The sequence below is a fragment of the Bacillus rossius genome, assembly GCF_032445375.1.
Source record: "Bacillus rossius redtenbacheri isolate Brsri chromosome 4 unlocalized genomic scaffold, Brsri_v3 Brsri_v3_scf4_2, whole genome shotgun sequence".
Taxonomy (NCBI): Eukaryota; Metazoa; Arthropoda; class Insecta; order Phasmatodea; family Bacillidae; genus Bacillus; species Bacillus rossius.
The window spans coordinates 635,305-655,327 of NW_026962011.1; the positions used below are offsets into that span (position 1 = coordinate 635,305).

General features: G+C 36.8%; 1 protein-coding gene across 3 annotated transcripts in view; it reads right to left on the bottom strand.

The window, feature by feature from the left end:
* LOC134542231 (DNA-directed RNA polymerase III subunit RPC6) overlaps nt 1-17,450 on the bottom strand; it is a 54,187-nt gene extending 36,737 nt beyond the window's left edge. For 2 of the 3 annotated variants that reach the window (XM_063386321.1, XM_063386320.1), the window contains exons 1-3: nt 17,059-17,450; nt 4,437-4,554; nt 705-953 (exon numbers count right to left, since the gene is read on the bottom strand). In XM_063386321.1, the coding sequence (XP_063242391.1) occupies nt 705-953; nt 4,437-4,554; nt 17,059-17,135 (444 nt within the window). In that variant the 5' untranslated portion in view covers nt 17,136-17,450. The remainder of the gene's footprint in view (nt 1-704; nt 954-4,436; nt 4,555-17,058) is intronic. The other variant, XM_063386322.1, reaches the window with a different exon arrangement.
* Between the last annotated feature and the right edge of the window lie 2,573 nt (nt 17,451-20,023).

Here is a 20,023-nt window from a genome sequence, read left to right on the forward strand (position 1 = left end):
GCTCAGTCTCGCTGTAGCAATCACTTGTTCAAGTCCTTGCGCTAGCATCTCGGAAATATGCAAAGTGTTCAGATGGAGCAATGAGTTAACCTCAAGGTTCTTTTGTAAAACTGGAAAAAAACTGCTACAGAAGCTAATAATTATCATGTTAAAGAAAGTGTACAAAGTAAATGTTTTATCACGCACACAAGTTTTTGAGAGGTGTAAAAAGTTAAGGAGAAACGTGAAATGACGTAAGATGATCTACGCCTTTGACACTCAACATCAAAAATGGATGAAAACATCAAGACAATTGGTAAATTGATCAGTGAAAATCATTGACTGAATGTCCGAGCTCTTTCTAAAATCTCAGGAATTAACAAAGAAAGTGTCCATCAGATAATTCAACATGCACACAGTTTACGCAAAATTGGTGACAAAACTACTCACTCCAGAGCAAAAAGCATCTTACCATGAGCAACTTCACTCATCCTCCATGCCACCAGAATTCTCACCCTCACAACTTGACTGGTTTGATGAGCATTTTGCCTATGAGTATCTTTACTCACCCTCACAGACTTGACTGTCTCGATGAGCATCTTGCCCATGAGCACCTTCACTCAACCTCCGTGCCTCGAGCACTCTCTTCAACGCAGATTTACTGCTGTAATGAGCTTCTTGCCCTCAAACACGAATACTTAACCTCATGCCATGCGTATACTCACCGACACAGATTTAACAGCCTTGATGAGCTTCTTGCCCTCAAGCGCCTTTAGCACCTTGTTCAGCTGCAACGGAATGAGGTTGGACTTATAGCGAATGTCTCTGATCCATATGCCCTTGTTGCCTGCCTCCTCGATGATGCCATACACCACCTTCTCTTCTGTATCTGCTCCCTTCATGCTGCCTCCTGCAGACGCATTCTTCGTTCTGTACCACAAGCTTCCACCCTGGCTGAACACATCCAGGACACCCTGCGTCGGGCAAAAACACATTACAGACTGTTTATTTGACAGTTCTTTATGATGTTATTTTAGATTTTGCATATAAATTGTAATTATCATTACATTTGTCTTGTTGTCTAGTGATTAAGAGTAACCATGGAATAAGTGAAGTAAGGATGGACCAACAAAGATTTTAACCTAGGTTGCCAGAATCAAGTCGGTGCCTTAACACTGCACTATATTGTTCCAGTGCACTGAACTATTAACTGAAGATTTTTTTTAGAATAACATACGGATACTTTTTAAAGTCAAAAATTGAAATATTATCCCAATTTACTGAGATTATTGTGGAAAATCATATACACCTATCCCTCACTTAGCATGTCTTCAGATTGCGTGGATTCATTTAGCACGATGTTAATTTTACTGCCCCAGTCTTGAATAGCACGTCTGTAAATTTCAGTTAGCACGAAATCTCCGCAGGCAAAAATAAAAGTCGGACACGACGCCACAAAGTATGTTTCAACTTCTGTAAACAACAGATGTGCCATGGGATAGTTAGCCAAACAAGGGAGGAAGAGGTGTGCGCGCAGGTCTGACTAAGCTATCGGCTGTTGTACAAACATCAGCTATGGTGTAGAAACATCAGCTATGGCAAGTTAAATTGCGGCTAAGGAGTATAAAGGACCAAATGTTTTTACGTCCGTGCGTATACCGCCATGCCGTACCGTTGTCGCCTGGCCACAAACCGGGCCGTGAACTCAGTCTAGCCAGTGGCAGGGAATTCACTCAAACAAAAGCAACGTCTACCCATTCAGCTGCCGGTAACTGTACGTGCTTAATCACTCACAATGCATTGTGTTCAAGTATTTGAGACAAAACTAGAAGTATTATGGCGCGCAGATTGTCATGAAGGCCACGCTTACGTTGGTCACACTTTAGTTTTAAGCAAGTCAACTGTGCGCACAATCGTACAAAATAAGGACTCTTATCAAAAGTTTATATAAGTCTGATGCTGATGGTTGTACTAGCGGGAATATATTTGACATTAGATACCGGAACAGAAATGAACAGATGATTCACATGGAAAAGGTTGTTAAATGAATGTTGCAATGAAAAAAATAATCATTTACCCGACAGGATTGGTGTGAACCAGGTAGTGATATACAAATAAGCACTTTAATTTTTTAAAAATTAAAATGTAATTATATGGACAGTAATATTGATTTCACTGTCATTAAAGGATGGTTTGGAAAGGTACGCGACGTGAGTTGAAGGTCACGCCCGGGTGGGCAAGTGAGCCAACCGACTGACGATAAAGTACATAACCACGTATGTCCTGTTACGCGGTGTCGTATTTGTCATACATAGTGCGATGGGAGGCATATAAAGATTAATGGTGTGACATATTTATAGTTTAGAGTTATTCTACGTATTTATACGTAAAGTATATTTTCATACACAATTTTGTAACACATTAATTGCTATTTATGGAAACTAATGCTTCAGAATTTCGAATAACACGAGCATTTTTAGGAACAAATTAGTCATGCTAAGTGAGGGATAGGTGTACATGAAAAAAATTAAGTATATCAGAACTGACAATGTAACACTGTATGTGAACTTGGACTTTACAGACATGTTGGTAAGAATGCATCAAGTGCCGAAGTTGAGTTACCCAACTCACCTAAGCAAAATGGCATTCCTGAAAGAGCAAATACAACTATTGGGATAAAGGCAGTTTCTCTGTTTCAATGAGCTGGGTTAGGAAATGATAACTGGCAGAAGCTGAAAACTATTAAAGAGCCACTATCCTGCCACAGGAGACAAAGGAAGTCTCCCTCCTGCGGAGAAATGAACTGCCAGAGCAGTTATTTTGAGTCATCTCAGAGTTTATGCTGCACAGTTTTTTTTTAAAAAATAATAATAATAATTTGTTTTATACTGTGATGATACTGAAAGTTTTCCTTTGGTGGACCACATGCACCCTGTACCACTTTTAGTTAATTTTTAGGGCACAATTATTTTTTATTAATTTGAGTCAGTTATTATTTTAATTTATAAATATTTTGGAACTACAATTTTATTATCTAGTACTTTCGTTATGAGGGTTTTCATCTTGGCTGCAACTGGGCTTCAGCTCGCTACAGCCTCCTATCACACGCATGGTTAGCTCACACCAGCGTACCTTGCGTATTCCGCTGTGCCAACCCAACATGTGCACTGCATATTAGCTTAGATTAGTGTGCCTTGCAGTGCTGTCTCACAATTCGAGATGGCTATTGCCAGTTCTTACGGTGACAGTCTTGTTTACAGGACAAAGCAGTTTTCTTTCCCCACAACTAAGTTTTCAAACTGTGACAGTGGTGCCCCTCCTCTTCCCAGCAACATATCCTTACTTGTACCTCTGCAGTCTGAAATTAGTTCTTACCTGAGGCCATTTTGTATTTTTCCATTACTCAGACTGCAAGTATACTACAACTCATCAATGTTACCAATGTGTGGAAACATTTAATTGAAAGCTTTTAATTACTCCTCAGTTGGTAAACTGTATTTTGTTTGTTTTATTTTATTAATTTTAAATGTTATAAATTTTGTTTTATATTTCTTGATTTTAATTAACATCAGAATTTACTTTAGTGTATGACCCCTGGGCTTCAGTTTGCTTGCTCCCCTTTCGGGTCTCTCACTTAGCTCACTTAGGTCATTGACCTCAATTCGAGAACAGCTGGGTGATGTTGGAGGTGTAGCATTAGTGTGAGGAAGCATGGAAACTGTCTCAGCGAGCTTCCCAGTATGCACGGTGGCTGTACCTGTAAGTGTTGAGCTCTCGGCTGCTACTTGCCAATTTGTTTACTTTCTTAAAATAAAACAAATGGTAATTTGATTTGTTTTATTATATTTTTATTTAAAGATAGTAAATTTATAGAAAAAAAACTTACAAGTCTGCCAAAAGCCAAACTAAAACTAAAAAAGTGCCAACGCCAAAACTATTATTGGCAAACATGAGATGGTACCTAATTAATATATAAACACGGACCATATTCTATAACATCACATAAAAAAACACACATTTGTGCACCTTATATGGAAACAATATTGTTGTGGTTTATATCTGTTTATGTGTGTGTGTGTGTGTGTGTGTGTCAATGTGTGTGTCAGAGTGTGAGTGTATGTGAAAGAGTATGTGTGTATGTGTCAGAGTACGTATGGGTCAAAATGTGTGTGTATATATGTCAGTGGTTGTGTCAGTGTGTGTATGTGTCAGTGTTAGTGTGTAAGAGTATGTGTGACAGGTTGTATTAGTGGCAGTGAGTATGCATGTTAGAATGTGTGTGTATGACTACGTTTGTGTATGTCAGAGTGTGTTTATGTAAGTGTGTGTATATATCAGTGTGTATGTGTCAGTGTGTGGGTGTGTGGGTATGTGTGTTTCACAGAATATATATGTGTATGTCAGAGTATGTGTGTGAATTAGTTTTTTTTTAAAGCAAATGGAGTGAGACTACTCACTTGAGACAATAGCTTGTTGATGACGACAACTTTCTGCTGCGGTGTGATGTATGGCAACTCTCTCTGGATGTCTGCATCAGATATGCCCTTGGCTGAGGACCTGGCAAGCTCCATCACCCTAAAAGTACCAGCCACACCACTCACCAATCATTGCTAGTGAACCTCTATATAATACATTCTAATATTACACTTTATTTAATTACAAACCATTCTTCAGTGGTGTACAAATTGCTCTTTTTACACTTTCCTACAATTTTCACTTTTTTCTAGGCCTCTGAAAAGCATAATTAAAGTTTATTAACAGTATTCCATTAAAAACTACTAAGCAGGCGTTGAGGAAGCTGTTGCGTCAAATGTTTGAACTACACGTCAAGCCTCAACTTCGGCCCAGCCACAAGGCTATCCCATCTGGTTTTCCTCTGACCCTTCTCCGTGCTAATGTATCTTTCCTCCCGTGTGTCACTGCTTAGTGATCTCTTTCCCATCAGCGCATGCGCAGAATTTATTTAAATTTGTTTCATTATGCTTGGTCGGCTGGACTGATCTTCTTCCTGTATGCAAAGCTGGAGCGAGTAACATGTCTGTTTAGAATTTGTATGCATTTAGTTTGACCTTAAGAGGCATTTCACGCCAGTCTGTGTGAGGATGGCGCAAAACATAAAAGTCTAAGTTTAAAACATTTTGTTTTTTCCCTTTTTTAAAATGCTGTCTGGCATCCTTCCATCCCAATTTCTGTTTTGGAAAAGTTGCTTAAGCGGCCCACTTAGTCATGGGTATGTTTGTGTTAGAGAGTCAGGATGATAAGTGCGATGCTCACTGGTTCTCCTTGCATGGTATCTAAGTGCAAGGCTCTGAACTAGAGTGCAGTCTCTAAATCGTGCATAGGAGAACTATGAGATGGGAGTTGTAACATTAACATTATATGGTGGAGAAATTAAGAACGGCATGTGCACACCTCTCTGAATTGGGGCTCATTTGTATTAAGCTATTTACTGCCATTCATGTCTTGATTCGTGAGAGGTTTAGATCTTTGTCTCAGCACCTTTATTTTGTATGTTTATACCAAGTTACTACTACAAAATTAGATAGGCACACAAATTAACAACCAAAAATCTGAGAATTGATTTTTGAATAGTAGGTAGGTCTAGTTCGTTTTAGGCACCAAGTCCTGAATCAGAATCCAGGTATCCATGTGGCCATCTTGGATTACATAATTTCTGGCAGTATCTTAGATTACATCCTTTCTGGTGGTCATCTTGGAATTGAGCGCCCCACTCATGTGTGTTACATTTTTCACTATGGTGGCTATTGCCATGTATTCTATTACATCATTTTCATGTCATTTTTATCTGCTGGAAACAGCCATCTTGATTTCATCTGATGTATGACATCATCTTTGTTTCTGGTGTCACTCATCCTAAAAAAAAGTTAAACTTCGGCCTGGCCCGACCAGTAGGCGTTATATTATCCATCACGACTTCACATGATAATTTGGCGAGTTGCCAACGTGACTGCACATGGTGACAATCAAGCGACAACTACTCTGCATCTTCCCTTACAAAGGTGAAAGCAAATGGGAGGCAACCCCATGTTTCAACTCACCAATCACAAAACAGAAATAGAATCATGACCAATTAGGAAATAATACTGGAAAAAACATTGTTCTCTGAAAGCCTGAGAAGACACATCACATCACCTCAAGGTTCATTCTGATTGGCTGGCAAGACAGTGCCGAGTGACAGTTCTAGTCCAGTGCTGTGCAGCCATGCGCCTATGCGCTGGGTTTTTCCCAACAACGCACTAACTTGATGCATGGAAAATAATGAACTGGCAATGAGTGTCGTGCCCATGTCTTCCTTTTTTTTTTTATTAAAACTTCTCGAATGTTATTACCTCACTAACCAGAATATGCTTCATAACTGTAAAAACATAATTAATATACATATTATTTTAACTGACCAAACAAATTAGAGTGAAAAAATAATAATAAAATGCACTACATTCAGCTTTATGTAAAACCTAAACAAAATTAATAAATACTAATATTTAAGCACAAAAAAGCTACCATATATGCCTATGCATAGTAGAAGTAACATGAGTGTAAATTAAATTTGAAAAAAAAATATATGTATATATATCAGCAACATTACTCATTTTCAGTTTAAGTACATTATCACCAAATAACACACAGCGAGGCACAAACATACATGCAAATATATACATATATATTAAATGAGTATCATAATTAACAAGAATGAATATGACCACAAGTACATGTTCCAGGTGAAATCTAGCCTATAAAGTTATGATAAGGGGCCCGCCTCGTCAGGGGTGTATGTGTGTTAGTGAGGCTGGATCATAAGCGCGACGCTCGCTGGTATTTCTAGCGCGGTGTCGCCTCTAAGCACAAGGCTCTGAAATGGTGCGCAGTCTTCTCGTCGTCACAGGATAACTGTGAAATTTGAGCGGTGACCGTAACATTATATTGCGGAGAAATGAAGATAAAGGGGTAATGCAAGTCCCTTAAGTGCTTTCAAGGGTCTGTGTGTGTTGTTTCATGCCTAAAAATTACTCTGAAAACATGGGTTTTAGCCATTTTAACTCTTACAGTTTATAACTTTAATCCGAAATCAAAAGTACTTTTCGGTCCTCGGCAAACTCTTAAATGCTTTTCGTAAGCAGACTCCACCCGGATATCTTGACTAGTTTAGAAATCGCGTTGTTTTTCCTGAAGCTCTGCGCACCGTCTGTGTGACCAGGTAGGCGGGCCCCTTAATGCACTACGTCGGTTGACATAATCAAATGCCAGTATAACCAAAAGTAATAGTTAAGTTAAACTAGGCAACTGAGACAGTCGCTCAAAACATTAGGGGCAGGCAATCCTTTTAAGTAATTAATTCCTTTAATGGAAAGAAATTTAACATAAGCAACAATAACACAAAAGAGATAGATAACCACATGGAAAAATACATGATAATCTACTCACGTGGACGCATCACACCGACGCACGCTACACTGCAGAATGCAAGTACAGAGAATCTCAATCTAGTGCAAACGAATTTACAAGCCAAACATAATTTTGAGGTGGCAGGCCAAAAATGAATTTAGACACAGTAACAAACTTTAGTAAAGTTACATTATGAGCTAGGCCACAACTAACCAAACACAATAATCTCCTGTACTTATATACCGTTGAGCCTATGCTCAAGAGGACTACATGCAAGATCCTAAATTCTGAAAAAAGTAAAGTCGAAGTGAACACGAAGTGAAGAAGTGCCGAAGTGAAGGACGCAAGGCCGGGAGCAAGCGCTTAAAAGCCCTGCGGAGATACCAATGTGCCTGCAGAGATACCAATGTGCCTGCGTAGGGATACCAAAGGGGGAGCAAGAAATAAGAGGGGAATTAGCGTGCATTTTAAGTCTTCCATGTAGCACTTGACCACTACAAAAGAGAATAAATGAAATACATTGACAAAAACCTTCAAAAGACAAAATATACACAGCAAACAAAATATGAAACAACAAAACTGCAAAACTATTTACAGCAAAATGAAATCTATAATACAGCACACATAACTATTTAATCGTCGTCTCCAACATATCCGTGGGAGAGCGTACACCATCCTACAATGTCCTACGCTTATCATCCTCCCACATAATTGCCAGTTTGTTTGTGCACTCACTATTTAGCGCATGCTGCCTCGAGCATATGGCTCTACCAGGCGAATTCCAATTAAAAGTGCCAAGTTCAAAGACTTGTAAAATGAATACAAACCTGTGCAACCATGAAGCTGACATCTTCAAGGGCCAAGGCCACTTGAGCCCGATGTGCCGCCACCTCCCTCTTCACCCATAACCTCCCCTGCGTCTCTACATGTGTGTGTGCAACATGACGTGTGCCAACACTCAAATAGCGCGCCACCGGTCTGGAGGAGTGAGCAAGTGATTACCGCTGGAGCAGTATGATGTTTCCATAAATAAGTACATTTAAACATGAGATATTAATTTATTTTCTTTTATTTCCCAAGGACTGTGTTTCTTTTCAGCCACAATGAAAAACCTTTTATTAAATAACATAATTAATTCTAGCGAACTCAGGTGGACTCGGACACTCCGGAATGTACTCCTGAGTAGTAGCATTATTTACTTACTTAAAAGATTCATATATGGTTATTGTAAAGGTTTTTTTTTAATAAATTAATTTGTTTTAATTATGTAATGTGTTTTATGTATAAGTTTTGCAAAGTAAGCAGCACGGTTCTAGTAACTCATAATTGTCATCAGCAAAGCTCTTTGAAACTACCACGTGAAGAACTGGTCAGCCATGGGTGACTAACCACAAATAAACACATTCGAGTATTCCATATAAAATCAACCAATAAAAATATTAATTTTGGAATATGATGTTTACAATTCAGTTCATTTTTCCAACATCTGTTTAACTAATTAAAGAGATACTAAATATAAAACTTTTGATTTTTTTTTTTATGCTATCCATTTTTGAGTTATTAATTTAAAAATCATTATTTTGTAACTTTTGCAATGTTTTAAAATCTTAACATGGCTCTATTTTCAAAACTTATTGAGCTCAACAGCTGGTAATTATGTCATTCTCTTCCAATTTCCATAAGCTTTAATATAATATGCACCTAGCCTATATTATGTAATATAACAGTGTTTTAAATATCTAAAAGATACAGCATTCATTAACTTTTTGAGAGCATATTGTTGCTTAAGAAACTACACTTCCTAAGTAACATTTTTCATTCTGTGTAAAAAGTTTTGTAATTTTTACAAAGTTTTAAAATCTTAAAATGGCCATATTTTCCAAACTAACTGAGCTCAAGAGCTGGTAATAATGTCTTTCTCTTCAAATTTCAGTGCGCTTTAATATTAAATGCAACTTAGCTATATTATATAAGACAAAATTGTTTTACATACTTAAAAAGTGTAACATTCATAAACTTTTTGAGAGCATATCTTCGCTTGAGAAACACCACCGCCTATGTGACGATTTCAAAAAATGTTTCTTAGGTGGTATTATTTCTTAAGCGATGATATGTACCAAGTTTGAAGATAAGATAGCAATGAGGTCACCTTTTAAAAACGAATTTCAATAAGGAATAAAGAAGTTGGTTAGTTTTAGTCAGTAAACATTTTTATAACATCTAAAATACATAAGTGTAAACCATTACACAAACATAGGCCAAAATTGAGCTGCACTAACATCAAATCTAGGATTTTTCTTATAGTCCAAATGATATAACTGAGCCCGTGCATTGCATTCACGCTAAACGTCCTAGTAAAATACTTCCTGAAGCTAGACAGCTATGTTGAAAACAAAATATGAGCTAGGAAACAAGGTTTATAAATAACTGTGGTAAATTACACGTCAGTGCAGTGGCTTAAAATTGATCAAATACGTTCGAGTAATTCACATGTATGGAATTGGCAAAATCTTGACCAAATTTTTAAGCGCTTACTTAACGTGGTGAATGTTCAAAATGTGGTTCAATATAACTAATTTCAAAAGTTGACTACTTGAAGGAAGGAGTATTGGCCAGGCAAAACACACATTTTTTGCCGGAGCTACCAAGACTAATTTTACTTACCAAACCAAACCAGAGAAATTCCTGGAAAAGAGATTTAATATTGCCACTGCAGTCCCTGGTAAGCATATCAGTGTTTGCAGCGTGTGCATATGACCACGGTGGTTGTCACATGTAATCTCAAAAAATGACGAACAAAAGTCAATGTATAGATTCTCCATCTTTCCATCTTACCCAAGAAGAGCAGACATTTAAAGTTTACCAAAGAACTTAATAATTTGCAAAGTAAATCCAACAGCTAGTGGGAGAATTTACAAACTAAATGAAGAAAAATTACAATTGAATCTCAGACTCTGTTAAAAAAAACAAAAACTTCTTTATTGATAGTTTGTGCAAAACATGACATTTTATAACTGAAGGTGTTAAATTATATTATATGTGGTAAAGTAAGTTAAACCCATACATATACTAATTTTATATAAAATCAATAAAGAATCAACACAGCATTGTGCAGAGTAGGCCTATGCGTAACAACTGACTATGGTAGCCTAATTATTAGTATAACACCAGTTATATTTTTAAATACTGCATTAATAAGTTTGTTATTAAACTTAAAATAGGTAACCCATGTATGTTTAATACTTATGTAGCCTATGTCAGTTTTAATAAAAAAAATTATAACATAACTAATTGGCTACAATTTAATATAAAAACCTAACTGTACTTTAAATTTGTAAATCTCATGCTTTTGGTTACATATTTACATGGCACTTATGCACTGAATATTAAACTTGACTGGACATGCTCTGCTAATTGGCAATCCATCTCTAAACTTAATACACATGCTCTGAAAAGGTTCCAGAAAGTAATATTTTTAAATATTTAAAAAAATTTATATTTTTATTTTAAAATATGCCATGAACTAAAGTATAGGCAAGTTGCCTACCATATTAAAGCTTATGAAAATCTAAAGAGAACAGCAAAATTTTCAGCCCTCTAGTTGAAATAGTATTAACACTATTTAAAGAATTCAAAACATGGCACATATTACATTATTTTTAAAAAATTTTAAATAACTAATTAACCAGTAATTCCATCTTATTCTGAGATATGAAGGACGAGACCATTGGTAGATTTCACTTGGAATGACCCAATCCTGCCGTGAGGTGTTTTTACAGTTATACGAAATGTAAGCTAGGTGTAAGGAACCTGATAATAAATTGTGTTAATGGTGAGACGTGTTCAGTTGTTTATCATAGATTGACTGATGCTTCTTAGAGCCCACTCTTCGTGCAAGCGTGTCCGGCGCTCAAAGTGGACTAGGTCTGGAAGGGTTGAGGAGGTTTGAGTAGGGCAGTCGGAGTCTAGTACACACTCGGGGGACATCATGACTCTGTCAAGGAGTCTCCACCCGGTCCGTGTGCCCATAAAACGTACGGAGACGTCCAGGCACACACTATCAATGTGCACGTGAAGGACGTGTTCGGCCCTACATCATGCTGATATGCTGAATGGCACACAACAGAGTGTACTTAGAGGTGAGGTTTACAATTTCTCTTTAAAAGTACAAATTAGTTTTAGGTGGGTATTAGGCACATAGGTTTTGTGACACCAAGCTGGGATTTGTTATTTTACGTTGGTATCATACCAACGTAAAATTTGGCATTCAAAGCTAACTTATCCTCAGTCGATGAAATCTGTTTTTGTTTTTTTACCACAATGTTGTGCCATGTTGACAATCATTGTTCTCGTACTTTTTTCAAAAGGTAAATCAAATACTGAAGTTGCTTGAAAGTGAATTCTTTGGGTGAGTTCATGCATTGCCTATGGATTCGTGCATTGCACGCATCCTGCATGAAACACTGTATCCAGCATTACCTTACAAAAAAAATGAAACAGAATAAACCTACCTGAGGTAATAAACCAAAAAGTTTTAATTCAAAAGTTGTTTTAAAAATAAATTCTGACGTTGCTGATATTCCGTAAATACAATAATAAAATTTATAAAATGGTGTTTTTCAGCACTACAGAAGTTCCTTGTTTTATTCTGAAAAAGGCATTTTTAAATTCCTACTGATATCTGAGAAATTACTGCATCAATGACATTTAATAAAACTAACAGATTACAGTAGTGTCTCGCTAATCCAGACCCCGCTAGTCCGGACATCCGGTTAATAAGGACGGATCTAAAAAAAAAAAAAAAATTATGAAAAAGAATGTTGTGACAAAGGAAAATAAGAAAATACATTTCTAAGAGAGGGTCCTCTTGCCCTCAGTTGCCGGGAGTCTTACCGCTAGTTTTCCGCTCATCGTCTGTTTTCCAAGAAGTGACACACTCTATATCTGTGAGTTGTTTGGTTTTATTCCCTTCAGTCGACGTTTACTTGTGCTGGTGATAGGTGCTCGTGACAGTTATTTTTATTCAGTGCGAGTGTTGTATACTTATTAAGAGCAACGTAATGGCTACTAAACGTGACTGTAACAATGGAGCAAAAACACAAAGCCTTATTTCATATTCATGCCGGTGAATCATTAACTAGAATCGCGCAAGATTTAGGAGTGGGAAAACAAACTGTTTCTGATTGTAAAAAAAATCAGAAAGAAATTAAAGATTTTTGTGCCAAAATGGTAAGAACAGTCTGGGTAACAGAAGCACGTTAAAAAAAAAACAAAAAAAAAATGAAACTTTAGACGAGGCTTTGTACATTTCGTTTTGCCAACAATGTGAACAAGGCGTTCCCCTGTCGGACGTAACTTTACAAGCGTTCACGCTCAAACTCAACGAAAAATCTAAAGGTGACCCTGCTTTTACTGCCAGTGTGGTATGGTTATCTCGTTGGAAAGATTGACATAGTGTTTGTGAACTTATGTAAGTGGTGAAATTTTGTCAGGTGACAATAGTGCAAGTGAAGACTTTAAAGTAAAATTTGAAAAGTTTGTTAAAGATGTGTTTAACGCTGATGAAACGATATTAAATTATAAAATGCTTCGAAAAAAACCATTATCATCAAAATTGGATTCTGTATCCAAAGGTCATAAGGTAAAAAAAGAAAGAGTAACTTTGCTTCCTTGTAGTAATGCTTCTGGCAACTTGAAAATTTCACTTGGTTATAGGCAAATCGGCTAAGCCTAGGGCCCTTAAAAATCTTAAAAGAAATGCTCTTCCAGCCCAGTGCACTTCACAAAAATAGGCATGGATGGACAGAGAAATTTTTACAGCTTGGTTTTTTTAAACATTTGTTCCTAAAACAAAAAAGTTTTTGAGAGACAAAAACCGCCCAGAAAAGGCTGTTGTTAATTGATAATGCACCATTCCACCCGAGTGAAGAATTGCGAGATGGTGAAATTTTTGTAAAATTACTGCCACCAAACGTGACTGCTTTGATACAACCTATGGATCAAGGTGTGATTGAAGCAATAAAACTGTGATATAGGAAAAAAATTATCATGTCTCTTTTAGAGCAACAAGAATCAGACCCATCAGCTAACTTGGCTCATATTAAAAAGTGACAATGAAGACTGTCATTTACTTGGCTGCAAAAGCATGGGAAGAAATTAAGCCGTCAAAGCTGGAAAAATGTGTGGCTAAGAATTTCACAGGAAATACAGGGACAAGACGAAACTCAACCAACTTCAACTAGCTTTGATTTGGTACATGTTTTTCAACAGTTGGAGGGTTGTGCCAACACAGAGGAGAATGACATATCAGAATGGATTAACAGTGACAGCGGTATTGGTCATCAAATGTTAAGTGAAGATGAAATCGTGGAGGCGTGCATTGCAAACATGGCAACTGAAATAGACAGTTCGGAAGATGTCGATGGAGGTACGGAGGAATCAGCTGGCCCAACTCATGGCGAAGTGACTACAATGCTGGAGGGGTTGCTGAGTTACTTTGAGAAGCAAAGCGACACATCGTCTGCTGAGCTACTGACCTTGAGGCGCCTACGAGATCGCACAGCAAAACGACGGCAATCTTCATTAAAATAAAAGAATATTGCAGACTTTTTCGAGTAAATTGTAATTGTTTTTAACCTTTAATTGTTTTCCACTTTTTAATTACATGTAGGCATGTACAATACATATTATTGTTTTATATATATAAGTTACATACATATGTACATAGTGTCACCACTTACCACCTCCGGCTAGCTCAAATTAGGTGATGAGTGGAACATACAGGTTGCAGGTCACGAAGAAATTAGACATTTACACACAAAGTTCAAGGTATCACCTGATTAATTTAGTCATTTAAAAATCACACTATATTTCATACAACAGAGCACTCAAAAAAAAAAAATTAAACTCTACGTCCAAAAAAACGAATATTACACGAGCCATTGCCCGGCCACGGCCTGCTCGGCCCGCCGCCCGAACAATGATCGCTCGGCCTGGTGCTTGGACAATGACTGATCTTACAGCCTTCCTTTCCTTCGTGCGGGCAGTGTCCTGGGCTCACTGACATAATTTTCAGCCAATCGCGGCGCATGGTAACAGAGGCTTCCACGAAATGCTTACTTCTGTTCCCACGACACAGCGATTTCGTATCTTTCTCGCACTCCCGTGACCGTGACTCAAACGCCTAGCGTGTGAAACAAAGCCTCGGTCGTGGAAAAAATGAAGGAAAATCACATCAGCATGTCTTCCCACACAAAGAAACCAGCAAAAAAATACTTGGAATATAAATTTATGAATTTTAAAAAATAAAAACAATAAAACCGGAGAATTACGTTTACAATAACTTTTAAAAGGAAAAATTTACATCTAACCTGAAATATGATAAAAAATTTATAACAAATTATTATTAATGGATTGCATGAAGAAGGCTGTAATCTGGGTTGTTACAATAGTTTCTTATGTACTTGATAATAAAACACAGTTGATTTTTAAGCATAAAGATTTTTTCTTTAGCCTAGAAAACTTGTTTTTGATAAATTTTAAAGTTGATTACGGTTAATCCGGACTTTCGGTGATCCGGACAAGTCCGGATTAGCAAGACTCTACTGTACTTCCACATATATTTTAGTGAAAGAAGATGATGACGATATTCTGTTCATGACAATGTTGGCCAGTTTACATGAAAGAATGAACATCAAAGTGAATATTATGTACAGGCAACGTACTGATTTCGGTATCTTATCTACGTACATAAACAGATATTTGCTGAAAAATGACCACTTCGTGAATTCTTCTGTCTCGATGCACCACAGGTCAACGTCTTGTTTTTACTGAACAATAACTTGAAGAAAAACTCAACCAACTGTATCCCATACCTGATATCATCAGACGATATGCTGGCTTTGACACTCAGGTGTGTCTTAAATGTATCAAGAGTAAAATTACAATAAGTTAATCATAGTTATATTGTTCAAAGCAACATTTGTAAAAGAATATCAAAATTATTTTTTTTTTCCCTTCAGGTTTTTAAGTAGGTATATAGAGTTTTTCATTCACTGTCTTTTGAATTTATGATAACGCCTAGCTAAATCAGTAAACTTATAAGAGGAACACTTGATATTCGAGGGCAAAACTTGTTTCCCTTTTCTTGCCAGCTTTGTCTTTCGAAGGCTCCCAGGAGCAGTGTGGTCGTGGTCGCATTACAATGCTGCTGGTCACACGCTCTGGGCGACAGTCACAGATGACTCAAAGGAATTGAACACATGAAAAACTATTAAATCCAGTATAGTCGCCTAGTTACATGCTTGCGTTACATAAAAATAATCTGACCTTTATATGAGAGGTGTGTTTCATTTGCAAAGGTAGGTGGAATAGTTTCTTTGGTTAAGTGAATATAAAATTTATTAGTAATGGAGGTTATTTTTTTCATTTGTTGAAGTGATAAAAAAAACTAAAAATATTGGCACGGGTAGGTCAGCTAATAAAAATAATGATATATGTTTAAATCATGATATATTAGGGATATTGATGAAGTCGTCAACAAGGCTGTGCTGAACTAATAAATACCTCTACGTTCTTACGGTATAAGCACTGTAATTAGCATTTAGGATTGGAAAAATTCACATGCTTGGTTTACAAAAGATATTGTTAAGAGAAGTTAATTAGTGTATGGAAAATATTTTTAGTATTGTGTTCTATACTAGAATAAGTACGACCTAAGTATACTTTACGATACCTGAGCAGTTTAATTATGGTAAAAACAGTAAACAAAATATTGTGTTATGTCCTATAACAGGTAGAGCTATAACATAACTTACGATACCCGAAATGTTAAAATCAGTTCGAAAATTAATAATTAAATTATAAAATGTGGTATTGTTAAATATACTAAACCTAGTGGGATTACAGTGTACCATACTGTAGAAAGTATATCTTTGGTATCGTGTACTATAGTTCAATAGGTAGGGCTGTAGTATAGAATATATACCCAAAAGTTAGTTTAATAACGAAAAGTATTTTGTGCAAAAAAAAAGCATGTGAATGCTCTCCGCACAAAACCCCCATATTCCCTTCAATTGTGCCATAAGAATGTAGGGGTAGTAATGATGTCAGCACAACCATGTTGGTGACGTCATCAATATGTTATTGGGATCTGGACTGCTCCTGAAGATCTTTAGTGATTGAAAAATCCATTATTGGAATTTTATTATTTTATTTACGGAAAAGCTGTAACAATAGATTTTTACTAATCATAATTGAGGCCACTGTTGGGAAGCAAAAGAGACTCGAGCATGGTGGCGGTTAACACAGGCTAACATTAAAATGGTTAATTACATGTGAAGTTTTTGAAACAACATAATGTGCCTCTACAGAAAGATTAGAATTGAAATAAGAAATAGAAAATATCGATTTTCGGGATACTTTGTTTTTCTTTTGGTGGCTCCGCTACAATTAACTTCAATTTGAGATGTTTGACCACAATAAAAATATTGTAAGTTGGTGTGAACTCTTGGTAAGGTTGTTAACAGTATGTGAAGTCATCCCCCCCCCCCCCTTACAACCCAAAAAAAAAATCGAAGAAACTACTTAAAATATATTTCACACTGTGCTATCTATTATTGATGCAGTGAATGGCAACCCACTCACGTTAATTTTAAGTCAAAAAGAAAGTCTTACCTTTGTTCCACATCTGTAGTTGTAGACGATGTGGCCTCTGATTGCTTTTCTTGTTTAATTTTAATACCGTCTGCCATTTTAGAGAGAACTTCAATTGGAAAATCACATTTGCCCGGTTTTACTATTACTAAATAGAAGGTTGTTTATTTACAGGTAACCTTAAATACACAATAAGTTTAGCACCCGGGCATAAATTTACAAGAATAAAAATATGTGAAAATCATGGTTTTCGGATTGGTTAGGAAGTAAGCCGCGGCATTGGGGCATAGGTTTCGGGACCGGTCATAATGAATTAATTACAATCGTTGAATCGTTTAATTACAATTGCCTGTCGCCTCCGGCTGTCCCGTTGATAAGGGAGGGGATAGATGGCAATCTTCCATAGAATAGAACAAACATTGACAGTGCTTACAGCGCTCCTGGTGGCTGTACCTCGAACTAAACAAAAAAAAATACTTTAGCGGTCAGTTCAAAATGCACTATTGAGACTTGCATTCCAAACCCATCAATGAATTTGCTTAACTGTAAGAGCCAATGAGTAATTAAATTTCACAAACAATAAATTCCATTTACCGAGTATACACCTTAAATGAAAGTAATGTTTGTAAATTTTAATAAACATTAACATAAATTGTTAGAAGGAAAGCAACATAAAAAAATTGGTTGTCGATAAAGTCGGTTTACGGACGATAGTTTAACGTGACTACGTCATAACAAAACATTGATGAAATGATTGCATAATTTTATGAATAAAATTGAATCATTTTTATTGAATTATCACTATTTTGTATGGCTTCAAAGAAGGAGTGAAATGAAATCTACAATTTAATTGATAAATTTACTTTTATTTGCACTCATTAATTCAAATATGTTTATTACTTTAATGAAGAGATTATTTTAACTATAACTTTTATACATGTTTTCTATTTAACTTCTTCCAATCTGTGTTATTCTGTTAAGGATAGGACGATGATAGGAAAAGTAGGAAACCAATGGGAGTTTTTCAAGTTTAATGTACCTCGAAAAAGTCAAATCGATGGTTGATCCAATCGAGTGGAAGAGAGATAGATGCGGCGCAAGCCAACAATGAGTGTAACGGGACACAGTGTAACGGGACAATGTGCGTAACAGGACACTTTTTCGTGCGTGCAGCAGGCGTTCATCGATTTATTAGACGTTGTACCAAGTCAAAAAAAAATTATGAGTTAAATTTCAAGTCTTATCAGTTCATTATGAACTGCCCACCACATGTGTGCATGTAAATTGTTTGTTGAGATAAAATATTGTAATAACTTTATTAAAACAAAAATAGGTATATATGATACTGGTGACTACAAAAACAAGCATTAAGATTGTACATTTGCAAAAGCATAGAGCAAACATATTGCCAAATGTATAAAGCAGTAACTAGACAACTGTATACAATATAATTTATTGGAATGTACATATAACCGGCAAAAAAGGTTTCATCATTTATTGACATTGCAGAATAGTAAAATAGTTAGTACCAACACTAAAAATGATATAAGCACAAATTCTATCAAGAAACAGTGATTGTACTGTCCATATCATATGATTGGCTTCATTTTAGGTGGATTTCGAAGAAAGACTACCAATTGTATCCGTTCACACGGTGCGATATCCGGAAATTTTTTACATAGTTTTCTGTTTCGTTGTCCAAAGATCTCAAAACCATAGTCAACTCAAAAGTTTATATATATAACTTTCAGAATTTTTGGCCAAAAAATCTGCCGTAATTTTGCACAAATCACTTCCAAACTGATACATAAAATCAAGCAAAAGTAAATCCCGGCGAGTTCATTAATGGGCAAAAACCACTCCAATCGGTAGAAATGGAAGTGGTTTTTTGAAAACCAGAAAAATTGCAATAACTCCCATAATATGATGAATATCACATCCGATGGAACATATAATAAATTATAGGGAAAACACAATTTTTTTTTCTAACTTTTTTTTTTTTTTAATATTTATTTATACTTCTGACGTCGTCTCCACCATGGCCTCCAAGCCTGTGCTCCGCACCGCTAGTACCTGTTCCCGTTTTCGAATCGCACCCCTAGCCCAGCGGAAATGAGTCAGGCGAGCGCCTCGGGCGTGACCCTACTAGACGCAAATTAACTTAAGGGCACGAAACCCCAGGAGCTCGACCCCATAAAACAATTAAGGAACAAGACATTAGGACACAAGTATTAATTCACAGGCATTAAACAAGTGTGTCGTAGCTAATACGTGCGAGCACCACACGCACGGAACAGACAACGAACCTCACTAACAGTCACTGCGGCCACTGGCCTTAAATAAAGTGCTCGTGACAATGATCAAGTCAGATTAGGAGAAACCCCACTAATGCAGTTCACAGTAAGACAATATGTTAATAAATTAACAGTCGCCAACTTGATGCCACAATTCAAATTATTAAATACTCTAAAACAGTTGCTAAGCCTTAAGCACCCAATTACCAGGTGCTACCTTTTAATTGGGCACCTGGAATGTGTTTTTAGCTTATGATAGAGCAAATTAAGTTAATATAAGTTTCTGGTGCCGACTCACAAAGGAGGTGAAAGTTTCCCTCCCTTGCAAGGCGGCCATGTTCCGCAGTCTCCAAACACTCCACACCGGGTCAAGACATGTGTCCGTGAGCAGCCTTCAATTTTGTTCCACCGATCATTCACTCTGTACTTGATTTAATATCCAAACCCTTTTACTTCATTGCTGCTCACGTCGACTCGGCGTGTATTTAGCGGACCCGGAGTTATCTCGACTGTTTCGTTAGTGGTTCCGCACTGCGTCGCGGACCACGCAATTTACGGCACTGGCCGACACCAGCCAACTTGCTTTCACTAAGGCCGCTGCGCATACGCCTGCCGGCTGCAACCTCATGTAAGTGTAATGTGTAATTTAGGATAACACTCACTGAGCCCCCCTAAGACAGTTAACTTTCGGT